Source organism: Ceratotherium simum, chromosome 11 (genome assembly GCF_057802395.1).
Source record: "Ceratotherium simum simum isolate JZ-2026a chromosome 11, ASM5780239v1, whole genome shotgun sequence".
In the NCBI taxonomy this organism is placed as follows: Eukaryota; Metazoa; Chordata; class Mammalia; order Perissodactyla; family Rhinocerotidae; genus Ceratotherium; species Ceratotherium simum.
Window position 1 is genome coordinate 2,734,852 of NC_141910.1, and position 24,098 is coordinate 2,758,949.

The 24,098-nt window shown below is 42.9% G+C and overlaps 1 protein-coding gene across 1 annotated transcript in view; it reads right to left on the bottom strand.

The window, feature by feature from the left end:
• KCMF1 (potassium channel modulatory factor 1) overlaps positions 1–20,958 on the bottom strand; it is a 69,542-nt gene extending 48,584 nt beyond the window's left edge. Inside the window, exon 1 of the mRNA XM_087436495.1 lies at positions 20,671–20,958. Within this exon, the coding sequence (XP_087292621.1) occupies positions 20,671–20,686 (16 nt within the window). The 5' untranslated portion in view covers positions 20,687–20,958. The remainder of the gene's footprint in view (positions 1–20,670) is intronic.
• Between the last annotated feature and the right edge of the window lie 3,140 nt (positions 20,959–24,098).

Genomic DNA, 24,098 nt, shown 5'->3' on the forward strand with positions numbered 1-24,098 from the left:
TTAAAAATTACCAGAGTACACTGCAAATAGGGTACCGTTTCATGAAACTTTTGTTTCCATTATGTGTGTGTTTTCTGGGTGCTGTAAAAATGTATTTCTTGGGGCCGGCATGGTGGTGCAAGTGGTTAAGTGTGTGCGCTCTGCTTCAGCAGCCTGGGGTTCGTGGGTTCGGATCCCGGGAGGGCACCAACGCCCTGCTTGTCAAGCCACGCTATGGCGGCATCCCATATAAAGTAGAGGAAGATGGGCACGGATGTTAGCTCAAGGCCAATCCTCCTCAGCAAAAAAAGAGGAGGATTCACATTGGATGTTAGCTCAGGGCTGATCTTTCTCACAAAAAAAAAAGAAAAAAAATGTATTTCTTGCTATAAGTCAAGGTCAAATACATTTGCAAGCCGCTGTTAAAGTGCTCCCCCAATAACTGAACAGACCAGTGGTCAACAATTCTCCTCCAAGGTCTGTCCCCTCTGGGGCTCCCGGTCTTACTCAGTGATGTTTCCCACCTCCACATCCTCCTCCTGTCTCTGAAGCAGAAGCTTTCACCTTCCCTACTTCCCACATATATGCCTTCAAGTTACTCCCTCAATTTCTTTTTTACCTTTTCTGTCTTAAAAGCAAACAAACAAACAAACTGTGGGTATAGCAAAAGGCCCAAAAGTGGCCTTTTTAGGCATAATGAAATCCAGAAGGTATAGAGAAAAGGCATATGCCTACAATAAAGTGACAATCTCTGGAGCAGCCAAGGCCTCATATACAAGGCAAACGAACTGGGAAGAAGTCCTACAGTATAAAAAAAGTTGAATACCCTTAAGACTGGTAACAATCAGGAAGAAACAAGCAATTCTATGAGAAAAAAAAGTGAGTGCAACAAAAATTTTTAAATGAAAACTAAGTCGCACACCTACCCTACGACCCAGCAATTCTCACTTCTAGGTATATACCTAGCCACTTACTAAATTATCTTATTAAGTCTAATAATTTTTAAAGAATCTCTTAGGTTTTCTAGGTATAAAGTAGTATTAGTAAAAAGAGAGATGGTTTTTATCTCTTATTTTCAAATGTTTACTTATAGCAGTTATTTGATTTCCTGTCTTAATACATTCACTTAACTAGTGGTTCTTAAAGAGGGTGACATTACCTCCGAGAGAGTTTTTTGAAAATTTGGTTGGCACAATGATTGGGTGTCATCTTGGCATTTGAGAGATCAATGCCCGAGATTCTAGAAACCTGCAATGTGATGGACGATACTATACCATGAAGAACTGTCCCACCTTTCACATGACTTTCAAATGACCCAATAGAAAAATTTATAATTATTTGAACTTAGAAGCTAACTCGATTTTACGTACAGACACTAAGTACTTTTGCATGATTTTAACACACACTGAAATCATGAGTAATAAAATTGTTTGAGTAAATTGCTTAGACCTAGATGCTACAAATTGTTTAAAAAGAAACAGCATAGACAGCAACATTGTTTAAGGTATCGCAATTGCTAACACAACACATCTGTTATGCATTTGCATTTCAAGGGGTCACATTCATAGTGATTCTGCATAAAGGTACAAGTATCTAGCCTCTTCATTATTTCCTCTAATATAATTATGCCTGAGCATTAAAATCTTGAAAGATTTATTATTTTATTATACATTATTTCATTTTATTTTTCCTTTATATTAGAGTATTACAGTGATTTCTTTAAAGTATGTGAATAAGAGTTCTTTATAGAAAAACTCCAATAAATAAACACAGGAAAAATGATAGGAGTTGGAAAAATCAACATCTTGCAACCACTATGAAACAACAGATCCAGAGAGCTTACATCAGAGACTGCCAATGGAGGGACAGGCTGACATTTGAAACCACGGAGACAATCAGACAGAACAGGCCTCTTGATGTGATATAATAAGAAGTACTATGAAATATTCAGCACCTATGAAATATTCTTACCAAAACAAACAAACATCTGAATCAAGCCTCTAGAACTGAGTATCACTTAAATAGGGGAAATGAAATAATATGTTAAAATGACATCATAAAAATGCGAGCCCGAATGTGGCAAATACTACCAAAGAAATGATCCAGTTTCTTCAACAAATAAATAGCATTTTTTAAAGGGAGGAGGGCTGTTATAGTTTAATAGAGATTTTAAAGGACATACCAACCCAATGTAGTATGTAGACCTTGTTTGGATCCTGATTTTAACAAATGAAAGACATTTTTGAGACAACTGGGAAAACTGAACATGAACTAGGTACTGTATAATATCAAAGAATTATTAATTATGTTATTAATTATTGCATCCTTATCAGCTAAATACTGAAATGTTTGTGGATAAAATGATATGCATATCTGGGATTTGCTTTAAAATGTTCAAACCCCCAAAAAGAGAGGGGGCAGGAAATTGATATAAAAATGGCAAAATGTTAAGATATTAAAACTGGGTAATAAAACAGAGGAGTATATTAACTATGTGTTAATCTTAGTCACTTAAAAAAAAAATCTTAGGGCCAGCCCCGTGGCTTAGCGGTTAAGGGCGTGCGCTCTGCTACTGCCGGCCCGGGTTCGGATCCCGGGCGCGCACCGACGCACCGCTTCTCCGGCCATGCTAAGGCCACGTCCCACATACAGCAACTAGAAGGATGTGCAACTATGACATACAACTATCCACTGGGGCTTTGGGGAAGGGGAGAAAAAAAAAAAAAGGAGGAGGATTGGCAATAGATGTTAGCTCAGAGCCAGTCTTCCTCAGCAAAAAGAGGAGGATTAGCATGCATGTTAGCTCAGGGCTGATCTCCCTCACAAAAAAAAAAAAAAAATCTTAGAACAGAAAAAAGAGATACACAATCATCTCCTTAGTCCTCTCTTTACTCTAGGTTACTACTATCCTTTGAGTAGCTCACAGAGTGTTGATGCAATCAGTGATGAGTTCCTCTTACATCATCATCCAATACATCTGTCCTGTCCACGAGGACAATGAAGTCTGTGATATACCCTAATGAAGGAGAGATACTGTCTATGGTGACACTTTGATATACCAATTTAGAAGCCCAATAAAAAAGAGGTTAAGTGTGGTATGCTTGGACATGCTATATCCTTGATGGATCCTAACCACTACTATCTTCAATGTGCATTTTCCTTAGCAAAACTGTTCTTTTCACTGTTCACAAACCCTCCCTTGTGTTTCCCACCTTGGCCTTCTTCTTACACACTCATTTCTGCTGATCCCACTGGTCTGGAATGTGTATCTGCTTCTACTCTATCCAGGCAAGTCTCTTCTCCACAGAGCTTGCTCCTATCCCTTCTCCTCAGTCCCCCTGCCTTCATCCCAATGCTTAGATTCACAGAATGTCAGAAAAGGAAGAGACTATTCACAGCTCGCACTGTCCTATAATTTTAAGTAGGTAAGCCTTTCAGTGTCTCCTGTATTTTTATACTTCCTTCACCATTAGAATACAAATTCCTTGAGGGCAGGGACCATATCTTATATAAGGAAATATACTTTGTATATTGTTAGCACTCAAATTATATGCAAAGAATTTAGAAGTATGATAAACAGATGTTTTCTATATCCAAGATGAAAATGCTGAAGATGGCTCAACGGAGTGCTTACTATAAGCTAGGCACTGCTCTAAACATTTTATATATAATAACCATCAAATATAACCCTGAGGTTACTAAGCATTACGCCCATTTCATGAAATGATGCACAGAGAGACAAACAACTTATTGATGTCACAGTTAGTAAGTGATCAAGCTGGGGTTTGAACCCAGGCAGTCTGGGTCCAAAGTCCCATTCTTAAATTTACTATTCAGTATCTCAGAAGAAACTTGAGTAAACAGAAAACTTTTATCCACTGCAGAAGTCTAGCCTTGTAGAAACTAATAAGCTCCCTCTGAGCCTGCATTTTTGGGTCACTTCCTTCCAGTAGCATATACAATAGAAAATGGGCTGGAATAAGAGTCATAAGATCTGAGTTCTAGTCCTGATTGTGACCTCAGTAGTATGACTCAGCCTTTCTAGACGGCAATTTCATTTGGAAAAAAAGGGAAGAAGGTTGATTTCCTTCTGGACCAAAAGGTCTATTATCTATCTTCCTCTTGATTTTATTGGAGAGAAAAGAACCAAAATAAACTAATTCATTATCTAGCTGCCAAACTGGCCTAATTCCCACAGTGAGCTCCCTGGCTGGGACCTGTCTCACTGCAGCACTGGCACACAGGAGACACACACGGCTTTCAACCTCTATGCTCCCTCTTTCCTGCTACTTTGGGAAAAAGACAAGGTTCACGGGCCCCAAACAGACATTTACCTAATAAAAGGTTTGAGGAACTCAAGCCACAATAAACTGGAGAAAAGGGCAACATAATTACATCAAGTCTCGGCTTTAAGATCTGTAATGATATTGCTGAGCATGTATATATTCATACTCATTCAACCAACTGAACTCCAGTTTATTCATTCAGTTGCCTACACATCCCCACTTGAACAAATCTAACAGACATCTTTAACCTAATACATCTGAAACAGAACTCTCCACCTCCAAAAATGTTCCTCCCCTCCTCCTGCCTTCCCCATCTCAGTAAATGTCCCTCTTCTCATCCACTTGCTTTCGCCTACACTACACCAGCAAATCCTGTTAGCTCTACATTCAAAGAATTAAATGCAAATGCCTCCCCGCATCCTATAATGCTCCATATATATGATCTGGACCCAGTCTATCCCTACACCTCATCTTCTCTGCTTCTCTTTAGCTAGTCAGCTCCAGCAATCCTGTTCCTCAAACAACCTACTTTATTCTAACCCCAGGGCTTTTGTAGGTGATGAAGTCTCTGCTTGAGGAGGAGTTGCCTCCCCAGAAAGGTCTTCCTGACCACCCTTTTAAAAAGGTGGCTTAGCAGTTGGGTACGCGCGCTCCGCTACTGGTGGCCCGGGTTCGGATCCCGGGTGCGCACCTATGCACTGCTTCTCTGGCCATGCTGAGGCCGCGTCCCACATACAGCAACTAGAAGGATGTACAGCTATGACCTACAACTGTCTACTGGGGCTTTGGGGGAAAAATAAATAAAATAAAAAAAAAATTTAAAAAAAATGAAAGAAATTAGATTATTAAAAAAAAAAAAAAAAATAGCCACACAGACCAGCCATTCACCTTCCACCACATTCAATTCTTATTCCCTCACTCTGCTTTATTTTCTTCAGAATATTTATCACTAACCAAAGTTATATGCTTCTTTTCTGCCTCCTCCTCCCCCATTAAAACGTAAGCTCTACAGTGAGAAGAACTTCCTCCTATCTTTCATTACTCTATCCCCAGTTTCAATAACAGTGCCCAGCACAGTATTTGTTGAATGAATGAATTTTCCCAGTCTCAAGGAAGTGCCAACCCTGCGCTAGGTGCTAAAGATACCTTTAGCTGTTGTCATCTCTCCTTCCCTTCACAGCTAAATCTTTAGGTAGTGTTCCCAACTTCTCATGTTCATTCAGGATTTAACACACTGCAATCTGGGCTTTAGCCCACTCCTTCGAACATGCTCATTAAGTTCCACAAGTTCCACAACCTTCCTCACTGCAATAGCTCCAGCCAATGAACACCTCAGTCCTTATCTTCTTGACCTTTCTGCAGCAATACTCACCATATCCTCCTTCTGGAAAATCACCTTGCTAAGTTTCAGTGCCAGTACTCTCCTTGTTCTCCTTCTCCTCTCCAGGCTATTCCCATTCAGTCAGTCTCCTGCTCCTTAAATGTACCCAAGGGCTTAATGATCCGTCTCCTCATCTTCTCAATCCACATGTTCTCACTATCACTGAGCAATTGACTTTACTACTATGTTTTTATCTAAGCCCCGACCTCTTCCTCCTGAATTACAGACCTGTGTGCTCAACTGCACCTGGACATCTCTACCTGGATGTCCCAGAGGTACCTCAAACCCAACACGCTAAAAATGAAAGTCACTTCTCTTTGCCCTGCTTCTCAACTTCACCCTCAAAGCATGCTTCTTTGTCCCAGATATCCATCCTGATGAAGAGCACTGCCCAACTAGTCAAGCCCGAAACCTGAGTTTTCCTAGACTTTTCCTTCTTCCACAATCCCTATGCCTAATCAATCACCAAATATGTCTCCTATTTGCACCCACCAAAGCAATTACCTTACCTTGTGGTAACTTAGTTCTCCCCGTCCTCCCTGCAAATCCACCCTTCCGAGCATATCTTTCTAAAACACAAAAATCAGATCCCTGGCTTAAAATTTCCTAAAAACTCACTCCCCATTGCCCTACCATCTTGACAACGTTCATCTCCTGGTATGAGCCCCTCCCCTTCTGCTCCAGTAACGCTAAATTTCTTAAGGTCTCCCGTCAAAGGAAAACTCTTTCTGTTCAAGTTTCTCTCCACGGGATACTCTCCCAACACTGTACAGCTGGCAATCCAGCAACCGCCAGTTCAAATGCGTGACTTCTTTGGGGATGCCTTCTTGAATTCACCCATAAAACTGAGAAGCCTCCCCTATCTATTCTTTCACTCTACTTTGTAAGTAAAAATTTGTGATAGTTCTTACTACACTGTATTGTAATCACCTGTCTCCTCTTAGAAGGCTGGAACTCCCTTTGGTTTTTGTTCCCAGTGGCTGACACAATGTTGTATTCAATATATATTTATTAAATGGATGGATTAAAACAGGGGTCAGCAAACCATGGCTCCCAGGCCAAACCTGGACGACCCCATTTTTATACAGCCTGCCAGCTACAACTAGTTTTTTTTTTTTTAATTTTATTTATTTATTTATTTCCCCCCAAAGCCCCAGTAGATAGTTGTATGTCATAGTTGCACATCCTTCTAGTTGCTGTATGTGGGACGCGGCCTCAGCATGGCCGGAAAAGCGGTGTGTCGGTGCGCGCCCGGGATCCGAACCAGGGACACCAGCAGCGGAGCGTGAGCACTTAACCACTAAGCCACGGGGCCGGCCCTACAAATAGTTTTTACACTTTTAAATGTTTAGAAAAGAAAATTTTCAAAAGAACAATATCCAGTGATGCCTGAAAATTATATGGAATTCAAATTTCAGTGTCCATAAAGATTTACTGGATCATAGTCATGCTCATCTGTTTATGTTTAGTCTTATGGCTGCTTTCATACCACAAGAGCAGAGTGGAGTAATGTGATGGAGACCAGATGGCCCACAAAGCCATATCTGCCATCTAGCCCACGTACAGAAAAAGTGTGCTGACCTCTGAATGAAATATAAATGAACAGGGGCTTTGGTTTCTGACAGAACTTGGTTCAAATCCTGGCTTTAACACTTACTATCTGCGTGACCTAGGACAAATAACCTAACCTCTCTGAGACTCAATTTCCTAATTTGTAAAATGAGATAATGGATTACTGGATTGTTTTGAAATTTTACTAAGCCTTTTAGCTGAGGTCCCTGCTCTAGGAACCAGTCTATAAAGTGCCTGGTACAAAGTATAGCTTGATGTTGAGAAGCCAGGCCTCGGTTTGAATTCCAGCTCTATCACAGACTGTGTGACCTTGGGCAAGGTACTTAACTTCTCAGTGCATCGATTTCCTTTAAATGTGAAAATGGGATAATAACATATATCTCATAGGACTGTTGTGAGAATTAAATGAGTTGGTACATGTGAAATGCCGAGCACAGTGCCTGGCAGATAGTAAGCACTCAAAAAATAGTACTACTAATATAGCAGATGCTTGGTTAATATTAGTCCCCCCTCCAACCTCTTCATCTACTCTATCTCCCACTCCTATTTGAAGAAGCCTACACATATAGAAGTAAGTCAATACTTGCAAAATGGGTGGTCAGAAAAGGGTCTTTGTGGCTTCCAAATCACATCACAATCATGGTTCTCTTCTTAGCTCTCTGATCCTCCCTTCTCTAGATGCTTTCTTCCTTAGATATCTAGCCAATCCCCATGCTTCAACATAGGGGCTATAAAATTCTTATCTCCAGCCAAGATTTCTCCCTCCTGAGCCCCAGCATAGTATTTCTCAACTCCTGATTTCTACCTAATGGCCTACCATCACCTGAAATTCAAAACGTCAAAAGCTGAAAATGAATTTTTTTCCCATCTTTCCCCCATCTCTCTCCTCCTATCTTCCCTATTTACTGGAAGAACCGCTATTCTTCCAGCATCCTGGCTGGTTGTCCTGAAATTATACTTCAGTCCTTGCTCTCTAGCAAGGAGACTTTATCTCAAGTCATCTTTTTCCTTTTTGTTCCTACTGCCATTGACTAATTCAGGCCCTTTTAATTTAGCTCATTCCACCAAAAAGACTCTAACTGGTTTCCCTGCCACAGGCACCAATCTATCCCCCACACACTGCACCACACTAATCTTCCTAAAACACGACCACTTTGCACCATGTCCTTTCTCTGCTTAAAACTTTTGGTGCACTAGCCTCTCTTCCACGCCATAATCTGTATGGAAAAAGGAAAAGACTGACTTTAGTGTGGCAATCAAAATCCTTCCCTATCTACCTTGCTCCAATCTTCCTTTCCAATCTTATCTCCCATAATAAAAATACCCTCACCTTACATTTATGCTGTGCTTTATCTAACTGAGAAAACATTCTTCCATGCACTGGCATCTCCTCTCCACAAGAACCCTGGGAGAAAGGCTAAACAGGCATTAGTATCCTTCTTTTACAGAAGAGAAAACAGACTACCAGCACTGACCTGGAGGTCAGAACACATGGGTCCCTGTTCCACTTCACCCTCGGAATCTCAGCAAAGTCCATCAATTTTTCTAATACTTCACTCCCACCACTTACATACAGGAGTCTTCTGTTCCAAAAACTGGTCTCCTCAGTGTTGTCTCATCCACCTCTCTCCAACACATCTCATGTTTTCTTAGCTTTGCACTTTACCTCTTACCATTCTCTCACTTGTTAGACACCCCTATCCCCAACTCTCATTATAAAAATACAGTAATTCTTCAAGTCTTGAGTTTAAATGCCACCTTTTTGGAAATGCCTTCTCTGACACACAAAAAAACATTCTATTCCACTTGCCAACACCATGGAACTTGTAGTAATCGATTTGACACTTATTGCCCCAGTCACATTATAACTAGTTTATTTTATATACTTAGACCTTCCCACGTCCTCCTCCAAGAGGAAAAATTATTAGTTTTCTATTTAGATCATAGTACCTATTATAATACCTTGTACAAAGGACTCAAAAGTTTTAGATTAGACACCCTAGGCCAGTGTTTTTCAAATAGCAAGCCACAATCCATGAGTAGAATGTGAAACCAATCTAGAAGTTCACAACTAGTTTTCGTTTTTAATGAAAAAGAACAGAAAATAGAATACATCTCTCATGGTAAAGATGAGTACTGTTTTGTTAAATTCTTACTTCTTTACATATGTATGTAACTAGTGGATCATAATATTAGATACATTTCTTACTAGGTGTTATAATATACTTTTTTGAAGTTTGAAAGCTGCTGATGTAGATGACCCAGTTTCTAGGCTCAAGGGTTTTACATTCAAACCAGGGAGATATTTGCTTACCACCAAACCCCACACCCTTCAAGAAACATCAGCTAAATAGAACACATAGATACACGGAGGCTGAGGAAAACAGAGCTTAAAAGAGTGATGAGTGCAGCGGACAGTTTGTAAAGAAATGTTTCTTAGAGATGTTGGAATGTGCTACAACCCTAGATATTTAGTTTCTAGTCTCTGCCACTTGTTTAGCCAAAAAGACCCCTCCAGAGAAGAAGGGTGTCTAACACGTATTTCTCAAAGCACTCACAGTCAAGCAGTCCTCACTGCAGCCTACAATACAAGGGATGCAGGATCTGGCCCCAGCTATGCCACCTTCATTTCATACCCCTCTCCCCTTCAATCACTGTCCTCCAGCTGCAGTAGCCTTGCTGCTGTTCCCAGAACATTCCAAGCTTCAGGTCCTCTGTACTTGCTGTACCCTCAGCCGTATCCTTCCTCCTTTAAATATCCTTTACTTAATTCAGGTTTTTTCTCTTAATGTTTCATCTTCAGAAAGGCCCTCCCAGACCACTGTATCTAAAGTCGGCCCCCACTCTCTACTCCCTTAACCTGTGGTATGGTTTTTCATAACACTTGTCACCTCCTAACACTATTACATATTTATTCCTTTATGGTCTATCCCAAGGATCCACAAACTTTTTCTGTAAAGAGCCAGATTATAAATATTTTCAGCTCTCTCTGTCACAACTACTCAACTCTGCCACTGTAGCACAAAAGCAGCTTAGATAATACGTAAATGAGCAGATGTGGCTATGCTCCAATAAAACTTTATTTACAAAAACAGCAGGCCAGGTTCAGTCCACAAGCAATATACCCCTGGTATATTCCTTCTAATAGAATGTGAGTGTCACAGGGACAGGAATCATCTCTGTTTTGTTCACTATGGTATCTCTGTGGCAAGAAGAGTGCCTGGCCCCAAGTACACATTCAATAAATATGTGCTGAGTTAATAAATAGTACTAGTCTGGAGTGGGGAGCTACACTCATCTTCTACTTCCTCAGGTAGCAGTAACATGTTACAACCATTCAAGAAGAATGATGCCAAGGTCAGCAGCTCCATTTCCACTTGGTCAGTATTATACCATGAAAAATGGTCCCACAACCATTGCGTGTCCACGTCACCAGCAATAACCATCTCACACATAAACGACTTTGGTCCTAACTGGGTCCAGGTAGGAGCTGGAGCCTGTTAACACACAGATTGCTGGGTCCCACCCTCAGAAGCTCTGATTCAATAGGTCTAGGGCAGGGTCCAAGAATCTGCACTTCTAGCAAGCTCCCGGGTGATGCTGATACTGCTGGTCTTGAACCACACTTTGAGAACCACTAGATGAGAGCACCCAAAAACTATAGTACTAGCATTTTTATACTATTAAAAAAAAAAAAAAAAAAGAGCCACAAATTCCTGATGTTCCAGTGATCTGGCGGGAGAGGGACTGAAAAAGAATGAAACCATAAAACTGACTGCTCAGTGAAACTACTGCTTCAGTAAAATAAAGACGGAAAAATACTAGGTCTTTAGTTTTTAACAGACTATCTTCCAAACACTCTATTTTTACTTGCAAATCTAGTTTTAACTGGCAAAAACAATAAGCTAAACAGGTAAAAGAGAGAAATCACGAGTGGGTGGCTAACCTTGATAGTGGGCTAAGTATTAGCTCCATAATCAATTTCCTTAAAATTACTTTAAAGAAGAATCATAACCACGTGCTTTTCTATTGTTAGAAGCTAAGAGCCTTTCCAAGATGGATGCTAAAGACCCAATCTCATTACAATGAATTACACCTACAATAAATTACCAAGCCTAGGGTCGGCCCGGTGGCACAAGCAGTTAAGCGCGCGCGCTCCGCTGCGGCGGCCCAGGGGTCGCCTGTTCGGATCCCGGGCGTGCACCGACACAATGCTTGTCAGGCCATGCTGTGGCGGCGTCCCATATAAAGTGGAGGAAGATGGGCACGGATGTTAGCCCAGGGCCAGTCTTCCTCAGCAAGAAAGAGGAGGATTGGCATTGGATGTTAGCTCAGGGCTGGTCTTCCTCACACACACAAAAAAAATTACCAAGCCTAGATAGGTCACTTTCTTCAAAAAATGAAGTGTATCACCACCAGATAGAATCCATTACTATCCTCTGAATTCACCATAATAGAACTTGCAATGGACTAGTAACAATTTTTACAAGTTCTACATTTGTCAATGCAGGAGACTTTAAAATAACCCCAAAACCCACACCTTGAAAATATTACTTACCCCTCCAACCTGAACAGCCCACAAAGGAATTAGAATTTATATACATTTGTAGCTACTTATAAAGTGGGTTTCTACTGTGATGGTTATATGTAGCTAAAGTAGGTTAAAAAAGAATTTTAAGATGAAAATTAAGGCAAAATCTAGGTTCTTAGGAGAGAAATTCAAGAAGTAAAAATACAGAATGTTAATAATGGACCATTAAGTAGATGACAATACTGCACCAAAATGTGCCTACCAAAGGAGACAGCATATGATCAAAAGACGGATTAGCAGACTTCCAATGTACAAGTCTAAAGATGTTTCTCAGCTAAGATCAAGTATTCTTGATGAAAATTCAGCATCTGATTTAAAATGTGCTAAGTGTAAAATATACAGTAGATTTTTACAACTTTGTAAGAAAAAAAGAAAGCAAAAATATCTCTAACAATTTTTATGTTGATTACATGTTGAAATTTTATTTGAGATCTATTGGGTTAAAGTACTACATTATTAAAATTAATTTCACCTCCTTAGTTTTGTTACCCGGCTACCAGAGAATTTAAAAATTACATGCGGCTTGCATTAGATTTCTATTGGACAATGATGTTCTACCCCAATTCTGCAAGTAGATTTGCTATCTTCTGTTCCTTTCAGTGATTTCTATAAAGCTTGTAGAAAATGATATGGAGCAATGAATGAACATGAAGATATGCAGTGTGTTTGACATGGAGTGAAGATCCTTAATCCTGGCCTAATATAGAACACCACAGGCCAGGTGCTCATCCACTGTCACTTGCGGTTCTACTCACCATTTTTCCCAGGGAAGAGAAGATTAGTTCCACCTTTGCGACCACTACGTATATCCATATCTATAACTATACAAACACACTGCACTGTTTACATTAATTTCAAATTGCAATTAACTGTATCAGAATCCCTAGCAATATTAATAAGACTGAACATAAGATCTCTCATTATAAAAACTACCTGGTTCCCAACACCCAATCACCCCCAGCTCCCAGCACGTATTTCATTCTTACAGAAAAGGGACACATTTGTAACAACTCCTTTATATAATCCCTGCCCATTTTACTTCAATGTACTTAACTCCTAATTTAGAAAGCCTCTTATTTGCTTGCACTGCCAAACCTCTACAACCGTAGAGGACACCAAAGGAGAATACTGGTTGAGGAGGAACAAGAGAAGGAAGTAGGTTCTAGTTACCCCAACAGTTGCTAGATAACTACTGGGACCTCACAAAAAACTAGACTGAATACAAAAATTAAATGTTTAATCCCTTGAGTTCTTTTCTCTCTAAGCATCAAGATACCTACAAACCTATGAGGAATAACCTATTTGAACATACTTGAACATATGCAGATGTGTGTTGAGACTTTCATAGTCTAAAGACAATACTGTTAAGGAAAGAAACGTACTGCTGGGCAGAATTAGAAGTAATTGTGAAAGTTAAATGAAAATAAGCTTAAAAAAAAGAGGAGGGTGCAAATATTGCCAAAACATTAAAATACTTAAATGATTTAATTACCCCGTCATAAAATATAAACTTCAAGGACTAATTCCAGCACACTGGAAAATACCACAGCCTATGCAACAGGAAAGCATTTAGTTCCCAAACATCAGTTTTGAAAACCCACTGATTATTATCATCCTGCAGCAAGGGTCAACAACTTGTGTCAAGCTCTGGAGATGACTTTGAGTGGTACTTGAGTAGGTAGTCCATAAATTTTCACCAAATGAATGACTGAACAAACCAGAAAACTCACACACACAGTGCAATTAATATGCAGAACCTATGACCAGTTAATCTGAAACCAGAGCTAGAAGTAGAACAAAACAGTACCCCGAGTTTAGTCCCAGGCCATTCCCCCAGGAGTCAGCTCCCCTAAGTTATTTTTACTCTATGTAGTTTATTCATCCCCTCTTACTTTTATTTAAGTTCCAAGTCCTCTTTCCCACAATCTCCCTCCCTCTTAACCAGAAGTCCCCAGATGAAAACAGAGCAGAGCATTTTCCAGTCTCACCATTTTTCAGACAAGTATTGACATCTCTAACAATCAAATGTTCACTGGGCCTCCCAAAGGCCAGACACTATGCTAGTTGGTAGGGTACAAAGGTAAGTGTAACACTATACCTATCCCTTCGGTAGCTTGTGGGGGAAGCAGACAAGTAAATAATGACAACATAAAAAAGGCCTGGAGAAGAAGGCAGAAGTACCCCTGGAGGGACCCTTAACTTTGCTGGGCGGGGGGAGAGGGTGACAGTTTTAAAGGAACAATAAAAAAAAAAAGTCAAAACCAAAAAATAAATTATAGTCAAATATACTTGTGACTGTTCTGATAGTCAACTCATCAAGTTAGCACTCTAAAGTGACTCTCCTAACGAAAATCCTCTTACTACAGTGGCACTGAATAGTAGTAAGAGGAAAAAAAAAAACCCACACAATTCAGCAGAAGATAATGTACGAACCTAATTAGCCATGATGTCAAGAGGCTTCACCCACTTATTGTCTGTCCCTCCTAGCTGAAGGTGACTTGACTGACCCACTCTTGTGATTTCAGTTGGTTTTTTCTAGCAGCAGTGATGGATTTGCAGGGATCTATCCATACTTTCTCCTTGATACTCCTCGTGGCCATTGGCACAGTCTGCTGGACCGCTGGTTGGCACTGTGGCCATGGAAGAGAAAAACTGACCATGTACATGAACTGGATGGACCCACACTCTGCTTTGTTACTATTCAGAAAGACAACAACTAAAAACAGGATTAATAAACACTGTGGGTGGCCAGAGAGAGAGGTAGTAGGGATGGCACCCTGGAAGGTGCCTAACAAGGCAATTCATCTCTTGCTAGTTTCACAGGACACTGAGTTTTTACCTCCTGGTACCAAGCTCCTAGAACACTTCATCAGGCAGGAGAGTTGGAGTTCTGTTTCTGACTCCCTGAGGCTACAGATCATTTCCAAGCTTCACGCCCACCTTGCCTAACTTTCTTCTGCCAACATTCTCCTGGCCTCTTGTCCTTCCCATCCCAAGAACACTCTCTCTTTTCTTGACCACTCACTTCCTTCCCATGAAATCTAGGTAACATGTTCCCTTGAGAAACTGTCTACCTCATCCCATATCTCCAACATGAATCAGGACACGGCTAATATGTAAAACTTACTACATTTAAAAAATGCTTCATCTGTATACCTCTTAAGGGCTCTTTTATCAATTTTAAGGAATAACTTCAGAGACTGAAAAAACTATACTTTATCATTTTAAGGAAATAAAAAACATCATGGCTCCTAGCACAACACTAAAATTAACACAAAATTAATCTTTTATAAACAAAGATTTTAATTATGAACAGCATGCTTTTAACTTTTATGAATATAAGTGCAGGAAATGTTTCCTTTGAGTCCATATTCATAAAAGTGGCCCCACAGCAATATTTATAATGTAATAAAAAACACTATTTCTAGGATGATCCAATAATACCTTAACCTTCACTAGAAATAACTTTTGGAACCTCCATTGTAAAACAACAACAACAACAACAACAAACCAAAACCTCAGCAAATGTATGTGGCAGATGTTATAAAGCTGATGTTTTGAAAATTAAGTTATGACTCATAAGTGCATGGATTTCTTTTTTTAAATGTTTCAAGCCGAATAGGAAAGGATTTGTTTGGGTATTTCTTATCAGAAGTTTCATAAGTTTCTACTGTGAAAAAGTTTTCAACCTTCAAACAAGATTGCTGCTAATACATCTTAAAATTCTAAGACTAAAAGGAATTTCTTCCAAATTAAATTTCCAGCTTAAAACGAGAGGAAAGTTATATTTTATTACATTTTAACTTCAACACAGGGCCGGCCCTGTGGCTTAGCGGTTAGGCGCGCGCACTCCGCTGCTGGTGGCCCGGGTTCGGATCCCCGGGCGCGCACCGACGGACGGCTTCTCTGGCCATGCTGAGGCCGCGTCCCACATACAGCAACTAGAAGGATGTGCAGCAGTGACACACAACTATCTACTGGGGCTTTGGGAGGGAATAAACTAAAAAAAAAAATTATAACAGACACAAACATCAAAATATGGGAAAAATGGGCTTTAAAATCAGCTTTGTATGAAATCATGAAATCAAAGACCCCAGGAATTAAAATATTTACATTCTTATCTATCCTTAATTGAAAGTCAAGGTAAATATAATCCACAATTTATTGAAATTGAAAAAGTCTTAAGTAAGAATGTCATAATCTTTTAATATATCATAAAGTAAAATAAATTGTCCAACACGATGGTAAAGATCTTTTCAGTGGGAATCAATTTACTTTGCTATAGGAGGGCAAAAGTCACCACATTAAAATCACATGCATGTTACCAATCCTGGCTTTGCAGTTCCCAAATCCTGAAAACAAAATTATTGCAATTCACCCTGGGAATTCACGCACCCTGCATTTGTGTTTTTAGTGTCAGAGAGCATTTTTACAGAAGAGAAAATTTAAACCTACTAAAAAAAGTGGTACAATTTCAAAAAATGGTACAACTTTCAAAAATGAGATTAATGGCCTACTTACTCTTGTACTTTACATTTTGAAAATAAACAGTATCAGATGCTTCTGAGAATAACATGACAATATGATCACCTGTCCATTTATTCACTATCATTTTTACATATGAAAGTCTTCTAAAAGCTAGGGGAAATACAAATCAGGTAAACATAAGGACTCTATTTGAAATCTCAAACAATTTTATCCAAAATCAAGAGTAGCCCACAAAAAAGTTAAGAAGGCACTCAAGAAAAAAGTGTTAGAAATCACACAAGATTCCCTCTCTGAAACTGGGTAAAATTAGTAAGAAAAAAGTTGGTAATTATTTTGTCATCAATTTGTTTCTCCCTTCCTTACAGCATGTCGCACACTGTGCTGTAGAAGCTACATGTAGACACATGCATCTTCTCCACCAGATTTAATGTGAGGAGCTGTGTCTCATTCATTCATCCCCACAGTCCTTGGTTTCTAGCAGAATGTCTTATACATAGCAGCGAATGAAAAAAGGTTGACTGATTTAAGGCAATAAATGTATTCCTAACTCCAGGTAATCAGTTAGGCTCCAACTCACATAAGAACATTCATAATCTCATTTTAGCTAATAAACACTGAGTAATTTGATATTTTTTTTTTAATTTGCAAAGCTATTAAATGGATTTTAAGCTCTGAATAACATACTTATATTTTAAATGTATTTAAAAGAAATTATGTAGTGAAACATTAAAAAATACTCTTACAAATAAAATAGAAAATGACTGGTTTCACTGTCTATAACATGGAACTAAGTGGTGCTGGTATGGTGAATATAGAGTGACTGGGCGATAAATAAAAATGTTTGTTAACATGACAAGAACATTACAAAGTGAATTAAAAGAAGCCCTAGAATTCTAGCTGGAAATTCATAATGGGCAAGCAAGAGAATTAATTAATGTAAAGTACTGCCATGTCCACTTAGTCAGGGTCTGGGAAGGTGGGAGTTTCCCATCCTTGAGAAACAATTACTTCTATCCCAATCTATATGGTGGTGCTGCGTAAACTGAGCTAGAGAACTGGTTTAGTCCATGGACTCACTCCCTATTACCCAAGGGGAACCAGGGAATGAATATCAAGCAGAGTGGGCTTCTGGGCTCCCAACAATTCCAGTTCCATCAACTCTCTAACGCTCTACTTTAGAGCAGAAGTGTGCAAATTACAGCCCACAGGCCAAACTGGGCCAAATTCGGCCATCTCCTGTGTTTGTACAGCCTGCAAGCTAAGAATGGTTTTTTCATTTCTAAATAGTAAAATGAAGAATCATATTTCATGACACAGGAAAATTATATGAAATTCAAATGTCAGCGTCCATTAATAAAGTTTTAACTGGAACACTGCCCTGCTCATTCATTTACACATTTTCTTTTTTTTTTTTTTAAAGATTTTATTTATTTATTTTTCCCCCCAAAGCCCCAGTAGATAGTTGTGTGTCATAGCTGCACATCCTTCTAGTTGCTGTATGTGGGATGCGGCCTCAGCATGGCCGGAGAAGCAGCGCGTCGGTGCGCGCCCGGGATCCGAACCCGGGTCGCCAGCAGTGGAGCGTGCTCACTTAACCACTAAGCCACGGGGCCGGCCCCATTTACACATTTTCTATAGCTGCTTTTGCACTACGATGGCAGAGCTGACAGAGACCTTACAGCTCACCAAACCTACTATCTTTATTACCTGGACCTTTTCAGATAAAGTATGCTGACCCCGGGGCTACAGCATTTCTCTATGCTCCTGGTTGCACCTCCTTTCTCAGAGGTAGTCCACGGCTTCACAGGGCAGAGACTCTAAGCTTGACACATGTCCATCTTGGAGCTGTGTTGTCCAAAGTTATATCATTACATACAACATAGTGCAACTCATCAGGGTGGGCACAAAGACAAAGTAACAAATTACATGCACACAGACAGCACTGAAAAGGAAGCACAATTCAAATACAACATTATAGATAGCACAGTTCAGATCTTTCAACCAGACTACATCCAATTCTGGGTCCCACTACAGAAAGGAAACAAGAACCACATCGATTTGCAGGTGGAGAGATGATTAAAAGAGCACAAAATCATATCACTAAGGAAACGGGTTTAGTTGGCCCAAAGAAGAGAAAGGTGAGAAAAGAGCTGTAATAGTGAGGATGTCAAATTCTACATCTGTTGATACGTTAAATTCCTACTGACAAAAATAATGGCAGCCTGAACTAATATACCACAAAACATACATCTAATGAAATAAATGTGATTCTTGAGACTGCCATTCCTGCCTCAGGCCATGAACTAGGCCCTTAAAAGATAATCACTTGTCAAATACTGTACTATAAATCTTCAAAGGCTAGATTATCGGAATGTTCCTTTTTCAGATACATCTGGCATTATGTAAGTTACCAGAAAAGGTGTGCTATTAATGTGCTGAGGTTCAGTAATATTCAAGTAACTAAGAGGTAATGGAAGTTTCACAACCACGTGCCTTTCTACGGGACCAAATAGGGGAAAATGGGCTTAAATTACAGAATTTGTGTTACATTCAAGAATGTTGGCACTGTGTGATTTTAATTATTCTAAAACATTACTGAGGTTAAAAGAATCTTCCCAGGACACCATTCATTTAGAATACTCAGTCTGAAAACTATCTGGATGTTTTCTTGAAGCATGGAGAACAGGTCTCAAACACCCTTCTCCCATTGCTATGATTCTGTAATTTTACTTCTCCCAGTTCTTATGAGTAAGAGAGCCTGCAGCCATTGCTCACTTTCATTTTGTCTTGAAGGTGGTCAATGTGCACACAACTACAGTCTAAGATAAACTTTAATATCCCAAATTAAAATTTGATTGTAACTAACTACAATTTCTTTTAAATTATAGAGATAGAAAAAATGGGAAAATAGGCACAGCTTCCAAACATTTCTATGAACCTAAGTACTTTATTATCTCAAAATGTCCAACACTTGTACACAATAAGTAAAGAAAATACAGTATATTTTCTACTAGTTTTGTGACTTTTAAAATACAGAATCCTTGAACACAAAATGTTCTTTGAGTCAATCTCAACATTGCAATTAGTAATGCAAATTCTGAAACTTGCTCTAAATATGCTTTTAATCTATCTGAGTTTTTCAACCTCGAAATGCTAAGGTCTGTATTTCCCTAAGAATACCCTTCCAACGGTGTGAAGCACACACTAATCTGACTCACTAAACTTCCTTCACTCCTACATCACCTATACAGGATTTTAAAATCAAGAGTGCACGATACTTTCAAGCCACTTCTACAATCTTGCATTAACCTTACCAGGATAAACTTTTCGCCAAGTCTCTTAATACTTTTTATTTAAGGACCTGTGGTAGTGAAACAAAGAAAACACAACCCCCCTCCCCCTTTTCTAAACCATATGGCAGTAAATTGAAGTTAACTTATGTTTTTTACCAGCTCAATGCCTATACATGGGTCCTACACATTTTTCTCTTTGTGCCCTGGGACTGGGCTAGAGCTGTCTGCTTATTCACAACTGTACCCCAACAATGTTTTACAGCAAAATAAAGTCCAAAACGCCCCCTGATCATTAATAGACCTCACCACGGTCAATTACCAAAACCCGGTGTAGGCAGGCAGTGCACGCAGGGCGAGGGGCCCGCGGCCGGCCGGCCGGCAGCGAGTCCCGCTCCGACCGGGTGACCGAGCAGGGAGTTTGCTCGCCGCGGCCGGGCCGGATCCGCCCCGGGAACTTGGTTACCCGAGCCCAGGGACGCGCCGAGGCCTAGCCGCGAGGCCGGGGCGGGCTCTGGCGGCGGGGGCTTCCCGTGCCCGGCCGCAGAGCCTTCCCACCGCCCCGCGGTCGCCCGCAGGCAGGGGCACTAGCCGTCGTCTCCCGGCGACCGGACGCGCCCGCCGGGTCCCGGGCCGGCTGCTCTGTCTCCTGCCGCCGTCTGCGGCCCCGCTCGGCGGCCGCGCCGGGCCCTTCCGGGGCGGTGGGAGCGCTAGGCCGCGCCGGGGCCCGCGGCTCCGGGGCCGGTGGGGCGGGCCACGGCGGCCGGTATCGGTCCCGAGGGCCGAGCTCCCGCCGGTAACGGGCCCCGCCGCCTCCCCTCCCCCTCCCCATGACAGTGCAAACCCTCCGGCCGGCCCGGCCGCCCCGCCTCCGGCACCAGGCCCAGCTCAGGGCCGCGGCCGTGGCGGCGGCGGCGCCGCGGCTCTCCGCCCTCGCTCGCTCGATCTCGGGCCCGGCGCCTCGGGCCGGGCTCGGGCTCGGCCGCAGTCTCCGCCGCTTCCCGGCCGCCCTCCGCGGCGCCTGGCCCGGGCGGGGTAGGCCGAGGCCCGGGCGGTGGGGGTGGGGGCGGGGGCTCCTCTCACCTTCATGTCGGGACATCCTAGTTCAGACGGTGGCGGCGCGGCCCCTCCCGGGCTCCGGCTGCAGTGTCCCCAGCGGGGTCCCGGCGCTGCCCGCGCCGGCCGGCCGACTCCCACTCGACTCCCGGGCTCGGCCGCGGGGGCGGGGTGGGCAGGGGAGCGCTCCCGCGGCGGCGGCGGCGGCGGCGGGGAGGCGGCGGGGAGGCGGCGCGGGGCGGGAATGGGGCCGGGCCTGGCCGGGGCTGAGCTCCTCCAGGAGGCGGGTCCGACGCCGCGGCTCCGCCGGCGCCCGCCGTGCCTCGGTCCCTCCCCGGCCCGCCGGCTCCCGGCTGCGGCGCCGCGCTCCGCAAATCCCGCTCCTCCCCTCCCCCGGCCCACCCCCCGCCCCTCTCCTCCGGCTCCCGGCCGCCGCCTCCTCCTCCTCCTCTTCCTCCTCCGCCGCCTCCTTCCGCCGCGCGCACGCCGGCCCCGCCTCTCGCTGCCCGCGCCGGGCCCAGCCGCCCGGAGGCCCCGCGGCCGGCAGGCGCGGCGGGGACGGCGGGGCGGCGGCGGCTCGGGGCGGCATTTGCCCGCGCTCGCCGGCAGGCCGCGGTCGGGTGCCCGAGCCCGGCCTCGGCCTGGCCGCCGCCGCCGCCGCGCAGCGCGCAGGGAGGAAGAGGAAATGCCCGGCCGCCCGCGCCCGCTGCTCGCCCGTACGGCCGGCCCGCGTGGCCTGAGGGGCGCCCGCCTGCCCGGCCGCCCCCCGCCCCGTCTGGGGCCTGCCGGGCCCGAGCTGTCGGCGTTCCCGCCGCTGGGGCTGGGCTGACCGCCGGCGGCGGGTGCTTCTGGGCGGCGAGCTGCGACCCCGAGGGGCTCCCGCCCTCGGGCGCATGGCCGCCGGGCCCACCTGGGGCAGCGAGCTGCGGCCCCCGACCCCGAGGAGAGGCCGCAGACCGCCTGGGACTTGTGTTTGTGTTTCTGTCGAAGCCAGCAGCCCTGAAGGGAAAGGCGGGTGGCCTCCGAGGGTCGCCGGGTGCTGCCCGGCCGGGTGACTCGCGGTCGGGAGAGGGCGTGGGCGCGGGAGGGAAGCCGGGAGGCGGCCGGGCTTGGCTGCTGTGCTCGGGAACCATCTGCTTTGAAGACTCCGCTCCGGCCAGCCCGGGTGTCCGGCGGGACCCGCTCAAAGTTTGTTCCAGCAGCTTGGCTCACCCTGAGTGCACTGCTTTGGAGACTGTTGGGGTGTGTGTACGTGTGTGTGTGTGTTCCTTTTTTTCCTGCTCGTGAACTTCTTTTCCGTTTGTATCTATTTTTTACATTTTTACCCTCTTCCTCGTTAACTTTGTTTTCAGGCATTATTAATTCAACAAATATTTATACTGCCCCTTACCACGGGTCAGTTGGTAGCGCGGTTTGGTGGAAATAGATCGCGCTTTGGAGTCGAGACAAATCTGCCGTGGGATCATGGTTCTGATATCCTGTGTGTAACCTTGGACAAGTTATTTAACTTGGCTGAGCCTCTGTTTCTTTGTCTTGGTTTTGGGTGTTATTTTAATTTACTCTTTTATATTTGAAATTGTTGTCTATTTTTGCTGTTTTGCGTAAAGTACAACTGTGTCCCTAGGCCAAGTCTACCGAAATTGGATTCCCAAGGGCTGCTTGCTCTTAATCCTGTGCACCATGACTTCACCTCCCTGTGCCTTTAAAGATGCCTTCTCCATCTTTAAAATGAGCATAATTACGGATGATAATAACATTATTAATAATGACAGTACTAACAGGTAGCCGTTTGGAGGCTTAAGTGCAAAGATGTATATGAAATATCTGGCACAGGACACCGTGAAAACAGTTTGTTACCATATTTCGTGAAATCTGATTTTAAGACTCTTCCTAATTTCAACGATATTCAAAAGCTCATCTTAAATTCGAGGAAATAGGTATTGGGTCACTTAGATCTACCCAAGGGCTATATTTGCTAGTAACTAGTTTTAAACTCGATGTCAGCCAAACTAAGGTTTAAACAAACTGGGATTTAAATGAGGACTTTGTCACCAGGAGTGTTTCCATTGCATGCGTGGAGCTTTTGCCTAAATTCAGTCCAGCACAGCTGTTGAAGAAAGAGGTCCATCCAGGCCCTAGTTGGGGTTCGATGAAGTAGAGAGAACAGGGCTTCCAACAAGGCTGGCTAACATTTACTGAATGCGCACCTATGCTAGCGCCTTTCTCAGCATTCTCAAGTATTGGTGTGTGTGATCCTGGGTACCAAACACTTAAGAGCCTTGATTTCTTGGGCTGTAAAAGTGAAGACAACACCCCACAGTCTTGTAATGAGTAAATGATGTGTGTAAATATATTAAATTATAGAGATTAAGTCATTATCAATAATATAGTCAGATAAAATGCTGGAGCAGGTAGGAGAGCTAAGAATACTGAACTCCAAGAATAAGAATAATTATAGAAGTTTAGTTTGTTTTAGTTTGAAGAGTTGTTAGCTAATCCTGTTAAGGAGAGCAAACATAACTCTAAATCTCAAGGACTATCAGATCTTTGACAATTATTTCATTGTTTTCAGTCAGGCAAACGTAAGAAAATGAAGAAAGTGACTAAAAATATTTTTTTTCCTGTTTGAGTAAGAGCAGGAATATTATGGTTATTTGGGGTTTTCATGACTGGAGGAAGCATTTCCTCAATTCAGTTAGAGGTTAGGCCCTTCAGTTTAAAACAACCTTCCGCTTGCTGTCCTGCCATATGAGAGATTTCGTTTCCAAAAAAAGGATTAAGTTAACCGCTCATAGCAAGTTGTCTACACGGTGATTTCTCTTCTCCAGAAGTGTTTCCTCCAGTCCCTTCTCCCTGCACCTCTTTGAGCTGTCTTTTCTTCCGTCTTCTTGCCTCACCAACCCATCTTCCATACTGTGGCCCAATTATGTTCCTTAAAGCAAGCTAATGTGTCAACACTAGTGAACTTTTTTTTTTTTCGTGAGGAAGATCAGCCCTGAGCTAACATCTGATGCCAATCCTCCTCTTTTGGCCGAGGAAGACTGGCCATGGGCTAACATCCGTGCCCATCTTCCTCTACTTTATATGCGACACTGCCACAGCACGGCTTGACCAGCGGTGCGTCGGTGCGCGCCTGGGATCTGAACCTGAGAACCCTCAGAAGCAGAGCGCGAGCACTTAACCGCTATGCCACCGGGCTGTCCCCTAGTGAAATCTGAATAAGGTCTGTAGTCTAGTTAACTATTGTATGTCAGTTTCCTGGCTTTGATATTTTTCTATAGTTTTGTAAAATGTTACCATTGGAGGGAGCTGGGAGAAATGTACATGGGCCCTCTCTGCAACTTCCTATGAGCGTATAATGATTTCAAAGTGAAAAACTATGAGGACAGAAATCAGATCAATAGTTGCCTGCAGCTGAGGGAGTGGGGGATGGGGATTGACTACAGAGAACTTTT